The following is a 24,481-nucleotide window of genomic DNA, read 5'->3' as shown; positions in this document are numbered from 1 at the left end:
TCTTCATATTCAAAATTGCATGGGGTGGACTATTTTAGACTTGGGAAGCTTTACGGTTGTTATCTAATTTGATTGAAGTTTCTCTTTTGCTTTTTCGTTTATGATATTGACTCGTAAGCTAGTTAATGCTGCTTTCATTAGTATCAGGTAGCTTTCACTAGTAGCAAAGTTTTGGTGGAATTTTTTTTGCATCGAATATGTTTCTCAAAAAAGAGTGAATTTATTGAAGATACAAATTGCTTCAAGTTTTTTTTCTTTTGTTTTATCTCATCTTTTATACAGCTTCAGATTTGGGATTACATTGTTATTCCTTTTCAAAATGCTTGATCAATTTTCTTAAAAGTGTGAATATGAAATGTTTTGCTTCGTTGCATAGGCTTGTGAAGTTTATCATGCTATTTTTCCATAACTTTGTATTATTGATTAAATAATTTTCATAAGATCAATACTTAGGATTCTTCTTTTATCCATCTATCAATTTTTAATTTCCGTATTATCATTAGAAATGATTCTTGTACATTTATTATTGAGCTCTGTTTGATTCCATTCTCGTTTATGTCAGTGAAAGTTTGTCCTTTTGTAGAGTCAAAAACTATACACAGTTTGCAAATCTATCAATAATAGTAATTCAAAAGTCACTTTATATTCTGTTGATAACAGTGATGCTCATGATTGTTCTACAGGAAAAATAAGTTGTACACTATACCTTTTCTCGTATTATTAAAGAATTATGGCAGAATAGCAGTGGTTTAACTTGCTTTTTTTTGGTTAAAATTAGTCTTTAATAACTCTATTAATTAGGAGATTAGTGGTTAAAGTCTCATGTTTATCAAATAGTCCTACAACTTTGTGCTAAGGGGCTTGGCGTTTTTGCCTGCTTTAAATCTTTCTTTCCTTATGAGGTATCTAAGTTTTCTGCATGTCGTTGTAACCTAGGAAATAGGAGGATGCCTCTTTAATGAAATTTACTTGTTGGAATAGCAGCATATAGGAAGAGTGAGAAGCCAATCAGTGTTTGTTATTGAGGAATTCCATAAAGATTTTCCACTTGGACCAAATTATGACTCTGTATTATTGACATCTATTTGTCTTGGACTATATATTTTTCGTTTATGAATCTTCTACTGTATAAAAATATTCCTGACTTTTATTATTTAGTAAGGGGTAGTATCATTCAAGATTTAATTATTTGCCTAATAAATGTTTCATTTCTTTTTCTTAACAGTTTATTCAACAATGGATAAGTCGGCAACAGCTAGTGGAAGTCAGGATATGCCTTTGACAATGTATGACCCACGCATCAGTAATAAAGGGAAGAAAAAAGCCAGTGGAACTGGAAGGAAAAGACAATGGACAAAAGAGGAGGATGTCATTTTAGCTAATTGTCTACTTACTTTGAAGGAATGATGTCATTGGGTGTTGACAATGGTACTTTCAAAACTGGGTTTCTTGTCCAACTAGAAAAGATGATGGCAGAAAGAATTCCATCTTCTGGGTTGAAGGCAACACCACATATTGAATCACGATACAAGCTATGGAAAAGGCAGTATGCTGCCATTTCAGATATGTTAAATCACGACAGTGGCTTTGGGTGGAATGATGAAGATAAATGCATAATTGTAAGCAATGATGTGTTTGAGGAGTGGGTGAAGGTAAGGTTTTTTCTATCTTCAATGCATCAGTAAATTTTATCAGTATATTAATTCTAAATGTCATCTATCATTTCTTTTCTTTGACAGAGCCATCCAACTGCACAAGGATTAAGGAACAAACCTTTCCCCCACTATGACACATTAGCCATTGTTTTCGGTAGGGACCGGGCAACTGGAGCTAGAGCGAAGACCCCAGCTGATGCTGTTGAAAATCTTAATTCAGAAATTCCCAAAAACAACAATGAATCAATGGATGTTGATGTTGATGTTGATGCTAATAAAGGAAGTAATGTTCCAGACAAGGATGATGTGGCTGCCTTTGGAGCTTGTGGAACTCGTAGGAGATCTAGTAGCAACAAAAGAAAAAGAAATGACGATGGCATCTCTGAAATGGTGGACCAAATGAAGAAGTTGAGGGATACGTATGAGGTTGCTTGCTTCCCGAGGGATGGAAAAGTTGGCTGCAGCTTTTGACAAATTGGAGGATAGAAGTCAACGTTTGTTTGCAGAAATTGAAGAATTGGGACTTTTAACCCCAACAGTTACGATAGATGTTTTGGAGGTAATGTGCAAGGATTAGCACAAGATAGATGTTTTCATGGGGTTACCGGAGTCACTTAAGAGGACATATGTCTTGCGCATACTAAATGAAAGTAATGTCTACCGCCCACCTTTTAGCCCTTGACACAATCAAGTTGACAGGGTTATAAATATTTTTGACTCGTAATTAAGTCTATGCTGTCTTGTCTAAGGACATATAAATCTTTAGATGTTTTTGATGTGTTTGTTACTAAAATGGTAATGGGTTTAGGTTCCCACATGGGCAGTAGATGTATATTTTGTCGATCACCCGCCAGTAAAAGGAAAGCAACATCAAGGAGGGCTTTTGTAATTGAACACGAATGGAAGAAGTCCAAAGTTAGTAACCAAAGCATTTGAAGTGTCCATTGAAGACAGCCGAAGTGTGAAGACATCTTTTGTCACGGTGAGTAATTCTTAAAGGCATGATTTTTATTGTTGCAACTTCTTATTGGATTATCTTTATTGGCAGGCAAAAGGAAAGAATGAAGGCATGATTGATCACAGTTTGATCCACTCATTGTTGAGCTCCAGCTAAACTAAAATCAAAACTTCAAGCACTCTGCTTTTTGTTCTGTTCTTGTAAAAATCTGTACTAAGTTTAATGTTTATGAGTTATTGCTTCTATGTTGCTTTCAGTTGGGTGTGTTAGATATGTTGGTTGTGTTGGATGCTATAATCTTGTTCTAAATATTTTCATTTGTTGTTACATTGGTTCAGATAAATGCATGACAAAGTGTAATGGTGGTAATGAAATGGAACAGATAATCAAGTGATAAACTGATTACTTATACAAGAACAACAAAAAAACCAATAAGCAAAATAGCCAACCCTTAAGAACAGCAAAAGAACCACCTAGGCTGCTGTAAAAAAAAGACAGCCAACCCTTATACAAGAACAACAAAAAAAACCAATAAGCAAAATAGTTGTTGCCCACAAACACTACAAAAATAGTAGTTGTTAGCTCAAAAAAAAACTGCAGTTGCCGGCTAAAAAAAAAAACTGCAGCACCTCACTAGTAGAACACCAACGACAACATTTAAAAAATTCCCGCATAAAAAAGAAGATAAGTGTTGTCACTCACTCTGTCATTCATTACTACAGAATCATCATTTGGATGTTCTTTCTTAATTCTCAAGACTTCCTGCAATATCAAAATGCCATTTCAGTTCATGTAAAGTAAAATAAATGAATCATAAAAAACAGAGAACAATTACAAAGTATTAGTCTGAGTTAAAGAAAATCACCTCCTCCACATAAGTGTTGTGATCAACAGTCAGCTAAACAGATGTCAAGTTATTTAGTCTGTCGATTTCGCCATCATCAAATGCTTCAACGTCATGCATAGTTTCCTCTTTAATTCTTTTTAAGTCCTTCCGCGCCCTCCCTAATATGATATTTGGCTCAAGTTTCTTCGCTAAAACTGCCCGACTATCCCCAACATTCATCAAATACACATCCTCTCCCTTCATCAACATCGCCAAAACACAAGAACCCATCAAAGCCAATTCAGGAATCTCCCTCACCATCAAATCTGCAACCTCTAAATACGAGTCCTTTGTCTTCTTTAAGGCAAGTGAAAGCGCCTTCAGGACATCCGAATGGTTGACCCCGTTTGACACTTCACAGTTTAATTTTTCCTTCAACTTCCTATCAAGCTCTAGCCTTTCCCTATCCCATTCACACCTCCACCTCTTTTGATTCTCCTCCCGTTTCTTCGCCACACCTTTCGCATTCTTTTTCTTCTTTGGTTTCGAAGTCTCATCTATAACACCATTTCCCATAGGATGATTGTTCTCCTTATCAATATGAAATTGATTTAATTCATCAAATAAAGACGATGCCTCACTTGAACTCAACGAATTCTCGGCAGATTCAAACTTATCATTCCATATCAACCCTTTGAGTTCCTTATGAACAACAGAGTATAAATTAGAAAGCAAATAATCAGGAGCATCAGGACTGTTAAATCCATCATAAATCTCACCAAAAGCCGGCAACTGGCTGTCCATGAGCTATTACGTTGCTGGCTTCTGGCGGTCGGCAGTGGTTGCCGACGGCCAACAGTGGCTGGGTTAGTGGGGGTGTATTGTTCATTTTCCAAACTTTTATTATGGGGTTGTTTTTGCTAAGTTTTTAAATATAGGGAGTTATAATAATCTAAATAATATTATAATAATAATATTTAATTAAAGGACAATTCAGTAATTTAAACAATATACCCACCAATTTATTCCTTCTAACCAAACATATTAATAAAACATACCACCAATTTATTCCAACTAACCAAACACATTTTCCTAAAGATTCCTATTAATCTTCCAAGATAATCTATCTTTCTAGTAATCCAACATTCCCAGTAATCTAACATTCTTGAACCAAATGCCCCCTAAAAGGTAATCTTTTTTTCTGTTAATATAATATCCCTATAATAAAACATTATATAATCCAAACACCCCCACTTTCTCATCTTCCAAAACTAAACCAAGAGGTTTTATTGTCAGCTTTTTCAAAACCTGACCATCCTTCAAGAAAAACTATAGCTCATCTTTCCGCCCATTGAAGCTCGGAATGCAGATGGAATTCCGGCTTGAAAGCAAAAATTTCGCCACACCTTTGACGTGAATTCCAATCATACTCCCTTTGAATCTTGCACCTCAAATAACCAAAGAGAAATTTCAGAAAAATTGCAATCAAAGCGCTTATAGCAGCTTCCTAGAACTTCATATTAATATGTATAACTTAACTTTCCAGGACAAGAACCTTGTGATCATGAGCGCATTTAATAACCTTCACCAAGATTAAGGAACATTGAATTAGAAAGTACCAATTAAAAAGCAGAAAGCACTTAAAAAAAGCACGATGAGGATCAAGAAATAGAAACGAATTCAAGGAACATCAGGTTTCTTTCTCAGAAGCTGAAACGCATATCCTGGGCAATCTGAATTCTGTCCACCATGATGTTTAAAGCAGCTTCCGAAGTTAATATAAGCCTCAACCACAGAGCTCAGGCTCGTAACTACAAGCTTAGCTGTGGCATGAATCAGAAGAAGGTGTTCATACGATGTTCTGAATAATATAAATAGCTTCTTCAAAGCAGGTTCAACAATTGTGAAATTAGCAATAGTATCTTTCACTTTCACATATCCTTCGCAATTCTTCAAGTACTGAGCAGCTACAAAAGAGCCTCTCTGCCGCTTCTTTAGATATACAACCTATAGCATGAAGGGCCTTGAGATCAAGCTTGGAAGACTGAAAATGCAGAAAGGAGTCTTAGGTGGTACAATAACATCGTTGTTACTTGTTCGCAAACATTATGCTGAACTGCATACCGTATACAGGACATAACGCAAGACAAACCAGTCGGTCTATTTCTATAGAAAGAGAGCTTCAGTTTTCTAATATGTGTTGTGCCGCAAAGACTGAGTAGTTGGATCTAACTTGCTAACAAAAGCTTCTGCTTCACTTTGCAGTCTAATTTAGATGAGAAGTTAATTCAAGATCAGGGATTAATGTCCAGCCACCTACGTGATAGGATGCTGGTCCTTCCAGATAATTTTAATGGAAGAAAAGAAAGTATGTCGGAAAGAATACCATTTGGTAGTTCACTTATCAGGTCCTTTCCATTGTCACATTCTTGATGGTTATCTAAGGATGAATCCATCAATAATACAATGGACGAATTGAGAAAAAGGAAAAAATATATGCACAGGCTACGGTTTCTACTTTCCATAAGAAGATGTAAACGAAGAGGAAACTTTGGCGGATATGTAGGAAGAATGATTATTTTAAAAACATTTATTTAATAGTTTATTTGATTTTAAATTTTGTTAATTTTTAATTTAAGGGTAAAATAGACTTGATATAATTAAATTAGAAATAATTTTTTACGGGAAAACGACACATAAGTCTGTCAATCAAGCACTTTTGAGTTTTGAATTGGAAGAAACTGACAATAAATTATTTTTAACGAAAAAAATGTTAATTATTTGGAACCAAAACTGTTAAAATTAAAACATATGTTAATTATAATCTTAAAAAAATAATATATTAACATTAACATGATAACATAAGCCTTTTTAGATTAAACAAAAGGAGCTTTTCAAATTATTACTCTTTTAATTGATAATTACATTACACAATCAAATAAATACAAATTATCTAATAAAAAATTTAACCTAAAATGAGTTGATGAATATAATATATTAACTAGGAAAGTCATGGCCTCATGGGAAACACATGTCACTGTAACATAACTGCATATGGGGCTTTTCTAGAAGTGCTTCCTCATTCTCCGAAGTCCAAAACCTCTATTAAACAGACGGACTTCTAAGACTCAACCTTTTCCTTTTCCTTTTCCAAAACTTCACCGTTAATATTCTTCAAAACAAAACTTCGTTCAATTTCTCTCTATTGAATTCCTTATTTATTGTAGTGAGTCAACAGCACAATGTATCACTGCATAAGGAAAACGAATCGTTCCCGACTGCCTCTGTTGCAGTCCCATTCTAATTTAGGATACAAAACAAAACCATAAAGCACCTCCTTCTCTCTCTCTCTCTCTCTGTGTTTTATTGCTCAAGAAACCTCTAGAAACCCTTTGATTTTCTTTATACATAGCCGTTGATATTTTCTTCATACATTGTGTGTTAGGATAAAAAATGGAACTGAAAATGCCCAGCGGTGATGACAAATCCTTCTTCAAAAAAGGCTCTTTAGTTGAAGTGAAAAGTAATTCAGATGGGTTTCAAGGTGTTTGGTACGTGGCGAAAGTATTGGAGCCACCAAAACCACGATTTCCTCCTTCTCCTCCCAACAAAAGGACTAAAAATGTTGGAGTTTTGCATGTAGAGTACCAAACTTTGCTATCTGATGACGACTCTGGAAAGGCATTAACTGAAAACATTAAGTCCTCTTTTGTGAGGCCTTTGCCTCCAAACGATGAGCATGACCTTCAAGTCAATGATTTTGTTGATGCGATGCATCTTGATGGGTGGTGGGTTGGCGTGCTTGTGGAAATAAACCAGGAGTCAAAGATTTACTCTGTGTACTTTGAGAATCCACCTGAGTTGCTTCATTTTAAGCGTCATGAGTTGAGGGCTCACTGGGATTGGGAAGGAGGCAAGTGGATCCGACCCCAAAAGCAGGAGGCCGAGATCATTAGTCGGGCTCTGCGCCGTTTTAAGGTATTCAAGTTCTTTAAGTTTGTTTCATGTAAGTTGGTTACATAGAGTTTTTGTTTTTATGAGTATGTTAGATGATTTGTTTGAGTTCTGAGTCAAAGGTGCCATATTTTTAAAATCTTATTCAGAGAAGGTAATTAAAAATAGTAAACCCGATAGCTTTTGGTTGGTGAAGTTTATAAATGAAGTGCTTTCTGAGTATGGTGGTTAATTTATTTGATTTTTGAGTCAAAGGTGTCAACTTTTTCAGATTTTATGCAAAGAATGAAAAGAAAATTCTTAAAGCTGATAACTTTTTAGGTGTGAAGTCTATAAATGAAGTTGGTTTCTCTCTGTTTTCTTCTTAAGCGTTCTCTATTTTATTGTTCTTCATTGTAGTTATTTAGTTTCATATGGAAAGTAGAAATGCTCCATCATGTGCCGTACATTTTCTGAGTGTGAATAAAACAATGGAGTTAACTAAAAATTAGGATTTTCATTTTCATTTTTATTTATTAAATAAAATTTTTATCATCGTCCCCAGATTTGATTTTTCCTTCATCCCCTTGCAAATTCTAATCTGTTTTAGGTGTATTAGTTTCCGAAATGGATTCAGCTGTTCCAACTCAACTAGTGTCTGTGTTCATTGATTCGAATATTTTTAATATCTATAACAATAAATCCCTGAAATAGAATAAACAAAATAGCACTCCTTTATGTCAATCTAATCACATTGTTTCTGGATGTCTTTGATGGCATGCAGTATGAAAAAAAGTCACCCTGCAGCGGCACTGCTAATCCTGAAGAAACTGATATTGTGGCAAATTGCAAGAAACTAAAATCAGTAAGTGCAAATATTGCTTTACTTATCCAAGAATATCAGCTAAGATCAGTGTGAAATTTTGTTCTCCTGAATTTCATTTGACCTTAACTCCGTCTCATGCATGATGTTTAATCTTGCTTTTGAACCAGATAGCAAAGAAGAAAGGTCGACCTCGCTGTTTGAAAAGAAGGAGAGGAGAGAGACAAAAAACGTTGGCTAAAGGTACACAAACTCTAGTGGTATACTTGGAGCAACAAATTTGTCTTCAGATTCATAAATTCTTTTCATTCTTCTATAAATATGCATTATGCCTTGCAGGTCAAAAGTGTGACGGATCCAGTGATACTGTTGATGTACTTTTTATAAAGGACTATGATAGTATTGATGCTGAATCACCCATAAGCACTGGAGAGTTTAAACGTACAAAACTTGATGGAGCCGGAGATGATGTTGATAAATTGGTATTAAAGTATCACGAGATTGATGATGGATTATCAAGAGAAAACATGGAAGAATCTAAAGTTAGAAAGCATGATGGAGCTGGAAGTTCTGTTAAAAAATTCGCTTTCAAGGATCATGCAATTGATGCTGAGTCGGCTAAAAAAACAGGAGATTCTGAAGGTACAAAGAATGATGGAGCTGGAGGTGATGCTGATAATATGGTTTTAAAATATCCTGTGATTATTGATGCTGAATCACTAACAAATACAGCAGAATCTAAAGGTAAAAAAACTCAAGTGAATGGTATGTGATAACTTGATGCTACTGTTATGTCTTCAGATTTACATTTTCTTACACATAAAGAAGTATTATGATTTTTCAGATGAGAAGTGTGATGGAGCTGGAGTAGCTGTTAATAAAATGAACTTACAGGATTGTGCTAGTAGTGGTGTTGAATCTTCTAAAATCACTGGAGAGTCTAAAGGTATGGAGCTTATTCTACTTCAAAGCAGATCTTGAATAAACCATAAAGCAAACTAAAATAGCTACAAAATCATGGTGCATTATCATTGGAGAAAAAAAGGCCATATCTAAAAGTTGCACCAGCATTCAGCGATGAACTTGACAAGCATATGCTGTAGAAAATAATACTACGGAAGAAAAATGTTAATGATTGATCTATTTTTCTTCTTTTTTGTAATGTCAGACTTAGACACTAGGTGTTCTTAAATTACTAGTTGAACATGTTTGTTGCATCTTTTGTGAAACATCTTTGAATATCAGCTACAGCAGTCCACTAGTTTGTTTACATGTTTCCTCGGCTATTGTGCAACATTTACACAATTAACGCATATGTGGGATGAAAACTTTTGTAATTAGTGAAATGAAATACCATCTCCTTTCTCATAAAAATTGATGTTTGTGGGAGGCTTGACCTATCCTGAGAATGATTACCATGAAAGGAAAGATGAGATAAGTTCTGATGTTGCACATCCTAGATATTGTGCTAAATTGCTAATCATAATCAAAGCCAAGCATTTCATTTTCTTTGAGCTGGGAGACATATTGAAATAAAATAGTTGGGCCTTGGTTTCTTATCCTTTTGTTTAGCATATGGTCTATTTCTTCTTTTGTTTGGACTTTTCTCGTTTTGGATCTTAACTCCTTTCATGGATTTTTCAGGTTCTAAAGATGCATCAGCAGAACAAGCAGCTAACATTTCTGATACAGGTTGCAGTACAAGAGAAGCTGAGATGGCCATTGTACAGTTAACGGGCGACGTGGATACTGCTGCTAAACCTATATCGATGTGGTTTGATGAGTTATGCAATCGAAAAATAGTGATCGACTCAAGTAAGCTGATGTGAGTTTTAATCTAGTCCCACTTGTTATAGTTGGCTTGATAAATTGGTTTTGGTTTTTCTTGTCCAGGGTTTCTCTGTGGTAGGACTTTCTACCAGAACCAGAGGAATAAGGCTGAAGGAAAACTAATTGAAATTGTAAAGGAATCTACTGCAAACGACTCAGTCAGTGATGGAGTAAGAGATGAGCATCAGTGCTTCCCTGGTATGGAGCCTTCATCAATGCGGAAAACTTTTATCGAGTCTGTAGAAGTATTGGAAACAATGCCACAGAAGCCTCACTTCCATCCTTTAAAACGATGCAAAGAGATGTTTCGCGATGGATTAGCATTTGGTTACATGATAACTTTTGCCAAAGTGGTAAAGCGGACATCTGAGTTACAAGTCAATGACCCAAAGAGCATCTTTGATAGCATTTCTGAAACTCTTCAAGACTTAGAATTGCATGGCTTTGATGTTCAGCCTATACGGAATCGTCTGACTGAGCTGCAGTTAATGAAAGATAGACAAGAACAGCTTCAAGAAGTGTCGAAAGAATTTGAACATCAGATCTTAGAACGCACTCATGAGCAAATGAAAATCAATGCAGAGTTTGCTGAAGTTGTTGAGGGAATGAAGTTATTAGAAGAAAAGAAGAGAAAGATTATGTTACTTATGCAAGAAAATGATTCGAAGATTACTGAACTGAAAACAGATTTGGAAGTTTGTAACCAGGATATTCAGAATGCCCAGCTTGATTTTGAAAGTCTGGCTGCAGCTTCTTGGTGACTGATCTGCATTTTGCATACCTCTTCTGGGTTCTGCTGTCTTAGATTGTTGGATGGTCTAATGAAACTGTTTTTTGATGTTTAGAACGCGCGATAAGGTTCAAGATTAATCTTAAAGTTTATAGGGCCGAAAGTAGGAACTTGATTGGCACTTTTGTTAGCTCTTTATTTTCAATAACTGTGTACATAGTCCTTGAGTTACTGTGCAGTTAATAGTTCTTCAGGATGGAACTAAGAACACTGATATTGTGGATGAACTTACTATTACAAAACATCTATAGTTTGAATCAGGATCTCTTATTGATCTAATTTTACTTTCAGTTTTATAGCCATGTGGATATTAATGATTCATTGATAAGATAAAAACTCAGATTAAGATAGCATCCTTATCTTGTTCAATGCTTGGATTGTAGCTTCTTGTGTAGTGAAACTTTTTGGTCTCTCCATTTATTTTGTATGAAGGCTCTGATTAGCACAAGAATCTTTATACATTTCATAAAGAGGTTGACACTTGTTTATCTTGTAAATGTCCATACCAATGAGGCTATGATCTGAAAATAAAACATGCTTCAGGTCATTTAGATTTTCTTCCAATTGATTAGATGCATTATTCAGATGTGGCAAAAATTAAACCCCCATAAAATACAGGGTTACAAGAAAAGAGCTCTGCTATTTCATTAGTTGAAGAATTTTGAAAATGAAGAATCTTGATTCAAGCAAGCCAAACCAAGCTGGGAACACTGAATAAACATATGCTTTTTTCGGTTAAATTCAATATTGTAACAGGAGTCCATGGCCTGATAATCTAAGTGACCAGGATGGACATCTTTTATCTAAAAACTAGCAGTTTCAGGATCCCCCAGGATCAAAATATCCTGGATTTTTCTCATGAACCACTCAAACTACTTGAGTCTAGATCACTAAACATTCAGCTCAACTTCATCCTGTACCCAAAACCTAACGCAAAATAAATTAACAAAGTCCAGTGCCATAGTAGAGAGCTTGTAGTTTATAATCTATGTTGTGCCAAGAAGACTTAATGTTTGATCAATGCATTTACAAATCAACAGGAGAAAGTCATTATATATGAATACTCTCATTTCTGAAGAACCAGAGCAAGACTGCTAGAGTTATATGAAACTACAAGAATAGATACAAAGCAAATGAGCTCCTGATATCATCTTGGTCATGGAGAAGTACAGTAATCTTTACAACACTCAACATCACACGACTCTGAAGCCCTTGGAAGCATGACAAGTCTGTTGGCGAGCACTTCTGCATCTTCCAAAGCTAAGTGAATAGGCATTACTGTCAGCTGTTTCAGAACCTCACCATTCTTCAAGAGAAACTCTATATCATTTTTAACTCATCTTCCCGCATATTGAGCCCCTGAAAGTAGACGTACATCAGCGTTGACAGTAAACACTGCGGCACACTTTCTGGTGAACACCAATCGTAGTCCCTTTCATGATCGCAGAGAGTATTCTAGAGAATTATATAAATCAAGAGTGAAAGATAAATTTCAGGCAAAAAAAAAAAACTAAAGCTGACATAGTTTACTTTGCTAAAACTTCACATAGGCGTATCTTAACTCACTTTCTGAAGGTTAAGAGACCGCAAATTGGGTAAGTTGTTGAGTAATACTGGCAAGAATTGCCAGTCCTCACAGTGCTCAACATTCAGCGACAACTCGATCAAATTAGGAAATGGAGACAGATTCTGATGAAGAGCAAATCTAATAGTCTTCACCAAAATCATGACGATTATGGTGAATCAAACAAATAAACAATCATATCTAATTAAATAACGAGAATCTCAAAGATAATGATGAGACCCTTAAAAACCTTAACATGAATTAAACTAAATGAGTTCAAGTTAACTTACAAACATGGTAATAGCAGAGAGAGTTAGAATCTGAACTTGAGATATCTCTCTAAAAAGCTGATATACATATTCTGAGTAATCCGGTTTGTGTCCACCAGGACGTCCAAAGCAGTTACCAAGGCAAATATAGGCATCAATTACAGAGCTTAGGCTCTTAACCACAAGTTTAGCAGTGAACTGAAGGCAGATATATTTACATTCAGGGGCATCAATAACAATCTGGTCCCCGATATGAGATTCTAAAAATATATTTAGTTTCTTCAAAACAGGAGCAACAATATTTAAATTCACAGCTACATGATCTTCTTTGTATCCTTCAATTAGCAACTCTTCAAGCACCGGGCAGCAAGAAAAGAGTCTCTCCGCTATTTCTTCAGTTACATTACCTATAACATGGAGGACTTTGAGAGAAGGAAACTCGATCAAGCTGGGGACACAGAAAGTCAATCCTGATTGCAGCTTTAAGGATACTAGTGTTTTGCAAGTAAAAAGTTCAGGGGGTAACATAAAAGGTCGAACATCCATGACATTAAGATCGATTTCGCGAACCTTTCGCCAAATTGCATGCTGTATCCAGCAATAAATGCAATACAACTCAGTCACTCCAGCACTATAAAATGAGAGCTTGAATTTTCTAATTTGAGCCGTGGTGCGATGACTGAGTACATGGTTCACCGTGGCGAAAAATGCCATCGATTCACTAGCACTCTGATCTGGATGGCAAGTTAACTCAATATCAGGGACACATCTCCACACATCCTTCCAGCGACGCGCAAGGACGCTAGTCCTTGCAGCAACTTTTGATGGAAGAAAAGATAATATCTGAGCAAGAACCACATCTGGGAGTCCACTTATCAGATCATCTTTGTTTTCACAATCTTGATCATTTTCTGATAACAAAGCATCCATAACCATATTCGGCGAATCGCTATAAACACTAGAATTAAGGACCAAACACGGAAAAAAAAATGCCTTTTCAAACCTCTGGTAAACTCAAATCAAGAAAGCACACAAATGCCTGCAAAATATATATTCAAGTCAAACAACTCAAAAGTCAAAGCCCTCACAAAATATAAAAAATACAAACAAAATGTGAGTGGATCAAATCTATAAAAACATACCCAGATACAGAAACAAACTTATCTCCCTAAAACTTATAGGTCTATTTTAAGTTCAAGTCCCCATTGCTTACCCTTAAATCCACTTGAAAAAATAAAATGAAATAAACTATATCTCTAGTCTTTACGTACCCAGAACTTGAAGTAGTCCCCAGTGTGATCTCCCAGTTCAGCTAGGTGCTGCCATTGTTTCTGAGCTCATAAAACTGCATCATTTTGGGGGGTCTCTAGTTTCAGACAAGAACTCTTCTGCTTCTCTACAACTTCTACTAAAAAAGTAGTCTCAAAGACACTGTTGAACCCGATCCCGAGATCCCACATTTCGCTTGCCAATATTTTTACAGAATCTATCGGGAAAAGAAAATGGATTCCCCCATGTTTGAAAAATAACAACTACACCCCCATACGTTAATAAAATAAGACCATAAGACAAAGTTAAATGCCCTTGTTATATATTAGAAATAAAACATTGTTAATACAATTACCGAATTACCCTTGGTATTAATGAGGAATAGAACATATGCATACAATGTCCCAACGATTAGGCTAGACACTTGCTTTTAATAACAATAATTTAATTGATAAAGTCAAATATAAAATATAAAATTTACCAATTTTCAAAATGTAATCTTCTGCAAACTATATAAAATTAATTAATATTTTAGAGGGATTGTAGTTGAATTATCGAGAACACCACTACAATTAGACTTGGCAAATAGGCGGGTGTACTCGCGGGTCAACGGGTACCCATACCCAACAGGCGGATACAGGTAACACATATTTTGACCTGTGAGAATCTGACCCGTACACGGCCCGCCCATGACTTTTGAAGATGGATCGGGTACTACCCGTGGACCCGCAAATTTGAAATTTAAAAAAAAAAAAAAAAAAAAACTTATCACTCGTCTCACTCTCAACTCAAACCCTAATCTAAATCAAAACAGCAAAACTTATCAGTGAAAAAAACAAAAAACGCAGCAGCTCATTCTCTTCTCTCACAGGCCACAGCAGCTCCACGACCACTCCTCAGTCCTCTCACAGCAGCTCCACTCCCTCACTCTCTCACTCTCACTACAGCTTCACTCTCCCTCATTCTCTGACTTCTCTCACGATAGCAGCAGATGCCAACAGCAGCAGGTCACGGCAGCAACAGCAGGTCACGGCAGCAGCAGATCTCCTCTCACGGCAGCACCAGCACTGCAGCAGCAGATCTCCTAGCACAACAGCAGCAGATCTCCTCTCACTTGTCAATAAATATATAAGCTCTCATAAGAACTCTATAAGTTATTATTAAAAAAATGAGTTGACCGAAAAATTGGAAAAGTAAATAAAAATGAACTGAAACATGTGAAATGATATCAAGAGTCAGGAATAATTACTGATATGAAGAATAAAATGTTACTTTCGTCCAAAATTGATATAGTATTTCTATGGTTGCAGAAAAAAAGGACTTAGAACTGAAATCAACAAGCAAGTTGGACCAACTTCCTCGGCCACCTTCTCAATCCCCACAAATCAACTGCGACAGATCTCACCATAATTATGATTTATGCGCAATCATCGGGTCCTACAGTTCTTGACTCCACAACATCTATTTTGTTCCTTATCGACTCTTCCATCTCAATGTCGCATTCAATTGTTGAAAAAATTAGGCCTTACCCTCGAAAATGGGAGAAGTTTATGATGAACAGAATCAAATAACTCACCATAACATCAAGCCCAAAAAGTTCAAAATGTGAAGTGCAGCACCATGTTCCAGCTTTAGTATTTAGTGCAGGCAGGTACACTGGAAACTTTTGGCATGAATTGAATGACGGGTTCATTCTCCTCTTTATCACCGTCAACTCAATCTTCCCTGATCAAGATTTTGTTCTTGTTATCAGTAAAGCTCGTGATTGGTGAAAAAGGTGTAAAATGTAAAAGGCTGCTGCCATTTTCACGGGTGACCTGCGGGTGACCCGTACCCACACGAGTGAGTACGGATCATGAAAATATCGACCCGTGAGATTTTTTCACCTGTTCCACCCGCGACCCTATTGCTACCCGGACCATACCCGCCCAACCCGCCCGTTTGCCAGGTCTAACTACAACATAAGTTCAAGTGATCGTGTTGAGTAACACTGATCAAGATTGCACTTGACTACAGTGTAATCGTGATATTGTATTAGAGTTTAGAAGATAGAAGAGTAGATTTATTCAAGTTTATTACAAAAACCTTATTAATCCCTGAAGGGTGTAAATGTTAGTTTAAAAACCTCGAGGGAAATAATGTTCTTATGGAGAATCGTGGGTGTAAAGTGGATTGACAAGACATAACAGTCATTATTGTACTTTTCAATAAAGAATTTATTGACTTTTTATTGAAAGTTGAAACTTTAATTCAGTAGCTCCAATTTCTTCAAAAGCTTCTTGAAAGTAGACATAAGTTTTATTAATTAGTTAATAAAACCTGGTTTAACCTTTTAATGGCTTGTCAGACTTTATAATAGTTCGAGTAATCCTGGTAAGAATCGGCAGTCCAAAAAGTTCCCAATTGGTTGCTTCAAATTGACCAAATTAGGAAACGAGGAGCACTTCTCATAGCCTTTGCTCATGCAAATTTTTTAACTCTCAACTTGCCGATTTCCGTAGCGGGCATTAACAGCGATTGTGGTGGCTTGCTCCTGATATTATCTATCAGGTAGACTACACCTTTAAAATTAGTTTTAAATAAATCATTTATTAGTTTTTTTTTTTTTTTTGTAATCGAGATATCTAAATCAATTTATATGTGTTTTGATAATCTATAAAGTTCATTGAATGTCCTGTAAACTCAATGTTTTAAAATAAGTTACAAATGTGATAAATAATTACAAGATTCGAACAAAAAAAATCAATAAAATGAGTAAACTTTCTTAACCGTCAAGACGATATTTGGAATTAGCTAGTTCCATAATTAGTAATTAGTAGATTTGGGATCCTAACATATTATGCCACGAAGAAGAGGGGGTATATGATCTACTGTGCTAAAAAAATGTTTGTGAACTCAAGATCAGGGTTGCATCACTCTTTTGTGTTTCATACATTAAAACTTCACCATGTCTACAATTACAAACAACCGCAACTTCAAGGAGAAACCCATTGGGCGGCCCAAGCCTAAAAATAATGTCAAGCAATGTAGGGCGGGGAAATACATTTGGTGGATGCCATGGCCCAAAATAAGCCCCGTAATTAGTTTATATATATATATATATAATTTAAAAATATATTATATACACAAAATTACCAAAAATTACTATTTATATAAATAATTCTTAACAAATAATCACATTAAAAAAAAAGAGAGTAAAAGTATAATGATAATTTCTTTTTCAATGAAATCTTATTATTTATTTTGTTATTTCTCGCTTGACTATTTTGTTATTTCTCCTCCATAAAATGATTAAGTGGATAATTTTTTTAAATCAATATCGGAACTTACAAACAGTTTAGCTGAGGTTTGAATAACACCACTCATATTAAAGTTATAAGAGTTAAACATTATATTAATAGTCTTCCATATTTTTTTTTTTTTTTTTTTACTAGGAGTGTCCGAGCTCATTATACACACCTCAACTAATCTTTGAGACCTTGAAGTTAACTATCGAGTAAGCTTCTAGTGGTGACCCTTATTAGAGTTTGAGGTTAATCAAACTTAAAACCTTTTGAGTAATATATTCAAAAGCCTTAATTGACCACTTGACCATCCAATGATGGTTATAACCTTCAATATAAAAAATGATAATATTTTCTTACATGTTTCACATAAATCTAATTAATTAGGTTGCAATAATTTGGGTTAAAATCAGAAAGAGTTTACATGGGTATTTTATTGTCTTTGTTTTAGATGAGATGATAAATAATTGATGATAAACTGGTTTGCTTATCCATAACCTTCTCTATTATTGATCAAATTGTACTATATTCTTTGTTTTTTTCCCAATCAAAACCCAAATCACTTTGAATTAATCCTAGCTCTTCTGTTCATCTCCAGTACTAAAGATATATTGTATAGCTACTCTTTCTTAAATTTCCTGAACAAAGTTATAATGAACTTCCCTTTATGTTTTCTCCTCATTCTATTACTAGTATCTATCTCATTCTCTCATTCATCTTCACCCACCACCATCACCAAACTTGAAGGTCCTCTCTCTCTCTCTCTCTAACACCTGTTTTCTTGTTTCTTTTTTGCTTATCCAGAATGATTGTGGTACTTAAATTCTGATTACTTGTTGATTTTATTAGATTATGGGATTCAGAAAGTGAGAAAATATTCATCAATACAAGAAAACCCGGTAATCATCTCTTCTTCTTTCAGGCAAACGTATATGTATGTATATACATCAGTTTAGTTTAATCTTTGTTGTTTTAATTTCAGTCAGTTGTTGAAGGTGACGACGATCAAGTCAAGAGGAAATACTTGCATGAAGTACATTCAGGACCCAATCCCATCAGCAATTCTCTTCCTCAACGCAAATGGAAAACGAGTTTGCCAAATCCATAACTTCATCTTATTTGCTTCTCTCCAATAATTTATCTTTAGCTGCAAGCTACCCGAGAATGCAGTAGATTTTTTTTTTCTCAGTGTCTATTATATTATTATTGTTATAATCAATCATTAACACATGATTAATTATAGGTTTCATTATGATCATCATCATCTCATTAATTATATTTAATTAGTCTTTTAACTTGTGCCCATTAAATAATTAAATATAATGAGTGTATTAATTAAGAATTTCTCACTTGTCTTAATAAACATGATTAATTAATTAATTATTTTCATATTTTCATATGTAAAATATTACTGTGAAAGATTCGTAAGAAGGTGACAGCTAGCGATGAGTATGTTTTCTTTGACCAGAGGGCACGTAGATATCAAAGGGTTACTTCATTGAATAGCTAAATCTGCTAAAATCTTTCGCTTAATTTCAATCTTGCTTTTTCTAAAGTTAAAGTTGCAAACATCTTTTTATTTATTTTTATTTTATTTTTTTATGGTCGGGTGTTCGGTTGTATATACCTCAACTAATTTATGAGGAACTGAAATTACTAAGTGGGTACAAGCTCCAGTGACTATCCATATTAACAGGTGTAAGGACTTAAACTCAAGAAACCATATTAGATCATCTTCTTACTCTTTTATTATTAAAGGGATTTGAACTTGAAAAATCATATTACATCCCCCATTACTCTTTTACTATTGAACTACCCAATGTTGGTTAAGTTAGCAACATTTTTACTTAAAAGAAAATTAATTACAGTAGAACCTCTCTATAGTCATAATGTTAAGACCAACTAAATTTATTACTATGAGGAGGTTATAATTTAATAAAATTATAGTTATAATAATTATTTTTTTATTTAAAAAAAATCTTATTTTATAATTTATGTTTTAGTAGTATTATGATTTTCATTCATGTTTTAGTAATATTAAGATTTCAATTCATTGTTTTAGTAGCATAGGATATCAAAGAGTTATTATAGAATTGAGTGTTCAAATTCAACAACTTCGTTACACTAATCAAGTGAATATTAATGTGTCTCAATCATCCAAATGAGTAACAAGTCATGTATGTTTTACTTAAAGAAAAAACATTACTAAACTTAGACAAAAAGAGGAAGGAGATAATCTTGAAGATGATAGTACGAAAATACCAAAAGTTTCGTGTCAAGAAACTCTAAACATACTTGAAAAGTTAGAAATATTTTAGCTTCAATAAGAAGGTGTCTATATTGGCGACTTATTATGAACCTGCAAGATAAAAAATGTGGTAATAACTTTATAGTATAAATCATTATCAAACAACTTTAAATAAATATTTTATTTTATTTTAAACATTTGATGTAATATAACATATATTTTTTGTAATATACATATAATTATTACTATGTAGAGGCAAACTCCTTAAAACAAGACCTAGAAAAATTATAACTTATTATTATATGAAATTTATTCTTATTTATAACTGGTCTAAGTTGAGACCATAATTTTTTATGACTATACGAAGATTATTTCTATATAGAGTATCACTATGAAAGGTTCTATTATATAATTTTCTCCCTCACATTTTACCCATTTAAACATATTTAGTGATACTTAAAAGAAAAAAAATTCAATCAACTCTAAATAAAAAAGGAATTCTGATATCAAACTAAAATTCAGTTAATTTATATGTGAACTTCATTAAATAAAGCCAATACACAATTATTGCAATGTTTTTCAAAAAAAAAAAAATGCTTTTGTTGATCCAATAATTATTAAAAAAAAGTTGAACAGAAGAAAAGACTGAAATTATTAAAAGCAAATTCGTACAATTCTGAAAAAAGTTCTTTTGTTGCTGTGCTTGCTTTTTTAAAAGTGCTTTTAAGAAACACGTGTTATAAAATCTGTGGTGACATAAAGCATTTTTAAATATAATTTTGCCCGTTAATAATTGCGGGGGCGTAGGCTGGGTAGTGCGGCGTCGTTTAGTTATCATGTTCATGTGCTTAACATGTTATAATATTTGAGTTTGTTATTTCTGTAATTATTAACATTCCTATTTTGACAACCCACGAAAGATCTCTTGAAATATTTGTCATTAATGAACAAAATTCTCCTCCATTAAGGACCTGCTACTCCAACTCCATTCACAACTTGGATTCAGTTCAAACCCATGAATCAACCTTATATAAACAAACACAAACAGTACTAGCTTCAATCAAAATTAAGTAGCTAATCAACAATGGCGCCCGCAAGCAGAAAAATCCCAATGAAGAAACGTGAAACCAGAGCCAAAAGAGCCGTCACTTTCTCTAAAAGACGTTACGGATTATTCAACAAAGCTGCCGAATTATGCATTCTTTCTGGAGCTAAAATCGCCATGGCGGTTTCTTCACCTTGTTCGAAACAAAACATCTTCTCTTTCGGACACCCTTCCGTCTATTCAGTGTTTGACGCTTTTCGTCACAATCGTGTTCCTCCACCAGTGGATGATGCAATCAAACGGTCAGCCGTTTCTCTCTATAATGAAATTAAGGAACTTGAGAAAGAACGGAAGAATGGAGAGGAAAAAATTGATGGGTTGTTGAATGATTTTGAAGACATGGAGAAAAATTTGAAGTCCATTGATGAGTTACTTGTTGTGGAAGAAAAGATGGAGAATTTGAAAGACAATGCGTTGATGAGATTAAGTGAGTTGCTGTCTTCAAACGACTTTGCGTCAGGAATTTTTGGCGACATTCATGTTCACAATACTGATTTTAGTAATGGAATTAACGCTGCTTTGGCTTCGGAATTTTCCCATCTTGATCAGATTCTTATGAATGGTGATAACAACTCCGTTTTCAATCCTGATTTTCCTGGGAAAATTGGGAACAATAGTTTTTTCAATGCCAATTTTGATGTTGGAATCAACAATGCTTCAAGTTCTAATGCAGTTTATCCTAGTGAGAATTTTCTGGGTGGAGAGACAATTAACCAGGGAGTTGAATTTGGGGCAATGGTGACATCTATTTCCAATCCTGAAGCTTATTTTGACCAAAACGATTCTGAGAATCTACAGGCCATGTTTGATGAATATGAAAACAAAAATCTTCATTTTTTCTCTTCTGCAGACACAGATCAAATTTCTATTGCAGATTTTGTTGACCAGAATGAGGCCATGCCTCTTGCAACGGTGGATCAGTTTGGGCAGCTGCTTTCTTATGGTCTGCCTTATTTTTTCCATTGATCAGTTTGTATTATTTGGTTGGAATAAATAAAAGTTCTTTTTTTCTCAACTTGTGATTCTTATTATTGGGTTGTTTTTAATTCATGCCTTGAAGACATAATAATATTTTAATTTAATTAGAGTTAACTATTTTTTTCCACCCAAATAATAGTTTAATAATACTTTTTCACTCATAGACTTTTAAAATACCATTTTATTATCCAAATTCGATGGTAAAGAGAGAGTAAACTTGATCCAAGCTGTTGGGCTTTTGAAGAGGGGATGTCATTGAGTCTTTTGGTGATAGAATGTTAGATTTTAGTGATTAAGAGTTATCGAAATTTGATTTAGGAGAAGCGGTTGTACAAACCCTAGTCGACGGGAGTAGGGTTTGAGAGTTTTTGGTGAGTGATAATCAAGAAAGAGAATGATGATGTTGTGGGATCGTAATGATGTTAAAATTGAAAATTGAACATAAATTTGAATAATAAAATAGTATTTTAAAATTCTTGTGGGTTGGGTGGGAAAAAAATGGTTTACTCATTTAACTACCCAAAGTTTAATGCAAATCTTGAACGAGCCAGTAGAAGATATAAGAAAAAGCAGTGGTCTGTTAGATTATTAATGATAAAATGGGGAAGGCGACCGACCAAATTGATAAAACTGTAGCAAATATGACAGAATTCAAGTTGAATGCAATATCAACTTATAATATCTCTTGATAAAGATAGTTGGTTATAAGGTCTCGATTCTGATAAATAATTTCAAAGGACTTTGATGGATGAAATTGATTTGATTATACATAACAGTTTTCAAATGAATGAGCACTACATAAAACTTATATAATTTTTCAATATTAAATCATGATTTTCCTCCATTGAGAAAGCAAATTGCCGAGATTGAGACGTTTGCGCTTTAAATGTGTGGGCATAATTGCAGATATTGACTGCCCCACAAAATTAAATTATTGTTTCCTCAACTTGTTCATTTCAACGATGCAAATTCCTTCTGCGTATTCTATCATTTCTATTTCTTACGTATACAAACTTTCACAAACTATGTTATAAATCATTTTCATAAAATTAACATATTACTTTAAGCCTTTATTTTATAATTTTATTCTTGAATAATCTTTTTATTTTCAAGATTAAGGAACTTGAAATGGTTTTCAAATATCTATTTTTCATTATTCCAACTCCTTTTTGGTGATCAGGGTCTGTTTGCGTGCACCTCAACTAATCTTTTGGGATCCTAAAGAAAACGATTGGTTAAATTCTTTCAATAGTCACCTCTATTAATACCTAGAAGACTTGAACTCATGAATTTATGTTAGACCACTTTACTCTTTTACCATCAGGCGTGGTTCTGAAAAATTATTACTGTTAAGAGTAATTATTACCTTTAATGTAATGCCAATACGAATAAAATAAATATGGAGAACAACCTCAATTTATGTAAATTGATATTACACTATCATATGACATGGTTTCTATAAAGACAAAACATTACAAATTGGTGTATATTGATACAAACAAATAGAAAGATTATTTGTTTATAAATGTTAACAAAATAATAAACTGTTTATCAATACCATCTAACCAGGTTCTTATTTAAAAATAAAAAAATCTTCATTTAAGAGAAATGCTAATATATATGAAGAAATTATTGAATACGATCCTCTTGAAGTTTTTAATGTTATATATTAATATAAATGAAAGAATGTTGGAATGCACTTTTATGGAATATTCTAATAGCATAAATGCAGAAAATAGTCTTGAGTTAGTGGTAGCTTAATTAATTATTAATGTATAGAAAAGATTATGCATAATCTTTATTAAAAAGGAAATTGCTTTACACCTAACTTAAGCATATTAATATTTAATTATATTATTCTTCCACTCATGCCTCAATAAATAAAATAAATATAAATGAAGCTTGGTAGAATAGAGCAATTGGGGTTGTCACGTTGAGAGTTACATCCTTGCTGTTTGGGAACTCGACATTTCATCATCCATATCTTTTCCTATAAATCCCTAAACCAATACTTTTTGCAATCAAACGCCCAAACTATATACAGTATAAATTAGGTTGTGTTAGGTAATACTTTAAATATATACATAATCCATCAATCTTAGTAGGTATATTTGGTCAATTTAGATATATTACTATGCTTTACGTTTCTTCAGCATTTTAAAGGTAGAATTCGATGTTGTTTTTAGATCCTGTACGATCGAATTCATAAGTTTGATTTTAAATGTTCAAAATTTAAATATTGTATTTATTTATTTATTTTTTAGAAAGAACGAAGTCGAAAATGAAGATAAAAAGTTTGATTTTATATGCTCAAACTTTAAATATTTAATATTCTATAATTTATTTATTTCTTAGAAAAAAAAGGAAATCGAGAATGAAAATAAGAAGTTTGATTTTATATGTTCAAAATTTAAACATATTTTCATTATTATTATTTTTTAAAATGAAAACCATAAAAACACGTTATTGAATTCTGTTCTATGTTTCAGAAAATGAAATTAGTAAATAAAACAAGTATATATAAAGTAAACAATGATTTTTTTTTTTTTGTTTTTAAAAAAAGCCTTAATAAATTCATCCTAATTCTTCATTATTGAGTAGCATAAGTATATTTTATGAAATTCTTTTGAAATATTTAATTATTTTGTCAATTAGAATAAATTTGAGCTGGAAACTATTTGAAAATTTCGAAGACTTATAAAGGTTAATTAAATATTAATTAATATATATAATCTAAATAAATAAATATATTTTGATTTTGAAAAGATCTAAATATGATAGTCACGTTTTAACTTACTAATTTGAACTTGTTATGTTGAGATGAAAGAGTCTAAGTCAATCTTCATTAATCAATTTAATTAATTAAACTCAAGGTAGGCTTAGACAATATTAAACTTCATTAATTTAAAATAATCAAGTCCAATAACTTATATATTTTTTTTTCAAAAT

General features: G+C 33.5%; 5 protein-coding genes across 5 annotated transcripts; 3 read left to right on the top strand and 2 right to left on the bottom strand.

Moving 5' to 3' along the window:
• The first annotated feature begins 1,406 nt into the window (after positions 1-1,406).
• On the top strand, positions 1,407-2,126 carry LOC116128266. The gene is made up of 2 exons (XM_031413981.1): positions 1,407-1,652; positions 1,740-2,126. The coding sequence occupies exons 1-2, from the start codon at positions 1,407-1,409 to the stop codon at positions 2,124-2,126; spliced, it is 633 nt and encodes a 210-aa protein (XP_031269841.1).
• Positions 2,127-3,511: 1,385 nt separating this feature from the next.
• LOC116128264 (probable protein phosphatase 2C 23) lies at positions 3,512-4,243 on the bottom strand. The gene has a single exon (XM_031413980.1). It carries the CDS (start codon positions 4,241-4,243, stop codon positions 3,512-3,514), a length of 732 nt encoding a protein of 243 aa, XP_031269840.1.
• Positions 4,244-6,892: 2,649 nt separating this feature from the next.
• Positions 6,893-10,977, top strand: LOC116128263 (DUF724 domain-containing protein 1-like). The gene is made up of 7 exons (XM_031413979.1): positions 6,893-7,417; positions 8,157-8,237; positions 8,366-8,438; positions 8,535-8,939; positions 9,040-9,141; positions 9,840-10,010; positions 10,089-10,977. The coding sequence occupies exons 1-7, from the start codon at positions 6,893-6,895 to the stop codon at positions 10,784-10,786; spliced, it is 2,055 nt and encodes a 684-aa protein (XP_031269839.1). The 3' UTR covers positions 10,787-10,977.
• A 775-nt stretch (positions 10,978-11,752) lies between these two features.
• LOC116128230 (putative F-box/FBD/LRR-repeat protein At1g66290) lies at positions 11,753-14,091 on the bottom strand. The gene is given in 6 exon segments (XM_031413952.1): positions 11,753-12,139; positions 12,142-12,270; positions 12,382-12,528; positions 12,670-12,846; positions 12,961-13,687; positions 13,920-14,091. Coding segments are annotated over 5 exon segments (1,245 nt in total). The 5' UTR covers positions 13,585-13,687; positions 13,920-14,091; the 3' UTR covers positions 11,753-11,971.
• A 6,268-nt stretch (positions 14,092-20,359) lies between these two features.
• On the top strand, positions 20,360-21,535 carry LOC116128269 (agamous-like MADS-box protein AGL62). The gene has a single exon (XM_031413985.1). The coding sequence runs from the start codon at positions 20,534-20,536 to the stop codon at positions 21,518-21,520; it is 987 nt and encodes a 328-aa protein (XP_031269845.1). The 5' UTR covers positions 20,360-20,533; the 3' UTR covers positions 21,521-21,535.
• Positions 21,536-24,481: the final 2,946 nt, after the last annotated feature.

This window comes from Pistacia vera, unplaced genomic scaffold (assembly GCF_008641045.1).
Source record: "Pistacia vera cultivar Batoury unplaced genomic scaffold, PisVer_v2 Contig198, whole genome shotgun sequence".
Classification (NCBI taxonomy): Eukaryota; Viridiplantae; Streptophyta; class Magnoliopsida; order Sapindales; family Anacardiaceae; genus Pistacia; species Pistacia vera.
Note: the sequence above shows the minus strand (reverse complement) of the source record. Positions and strands in the feature narration are given on the sequence as shown.

Bases quoted from the DNA above. Each gene is read 5' to 3' on its own strand.
- LOC116128266 (XM_031413981.1), top strand. From the start codon at position 1,407: ATGTCATTGGGTGTTGACAATGGTACTTTCAAAACTGGGTTTCTTGTC. The intron at 1,653-1,739 runs GTAAGGTTTTTT...TTTCTTTGACAG, and splicing joins TGTTTGAGGAGTGGGTGAAG to AGCCATCCAACTGCACAAGG.
- LOC116128264 (XM_031413980.1), bottom strand. From the start codon at position 4,243: ATGGACAGCCAGTTGCCGGCTTTTGGTGAGATTTATGATGGATTTAAC.
- LOC116128263 (XM_031413979.1), top strand. From the start codon at position 6,893: ATGGAACTGAAAATGCCCAGCGGTGATGACAAATCCTTCTTCAAAAAA. The intron at 8,439-8,534 runs GTACACAAACTC...TATGCCTTGCAG, and splicing joins ACAAAAAACGTTGGCTAAAG to GTCAAAAGTGTGACGGATCC. The intron at 10,011-10,088 runs GTAAGCTGATGT...TTTCTTGTCCAG, and splicing joins AAAAATAGTGATCGACTCAA to GGTTTCTCTGTGGTAGGACT.
- LOC116128269 (XM_031413985.1), top strand. From the start codon at position 20,534: ATGGCGCCCGCAAGCAGAAAAATCCCAATGAAGAAACGTGAAACCAGA.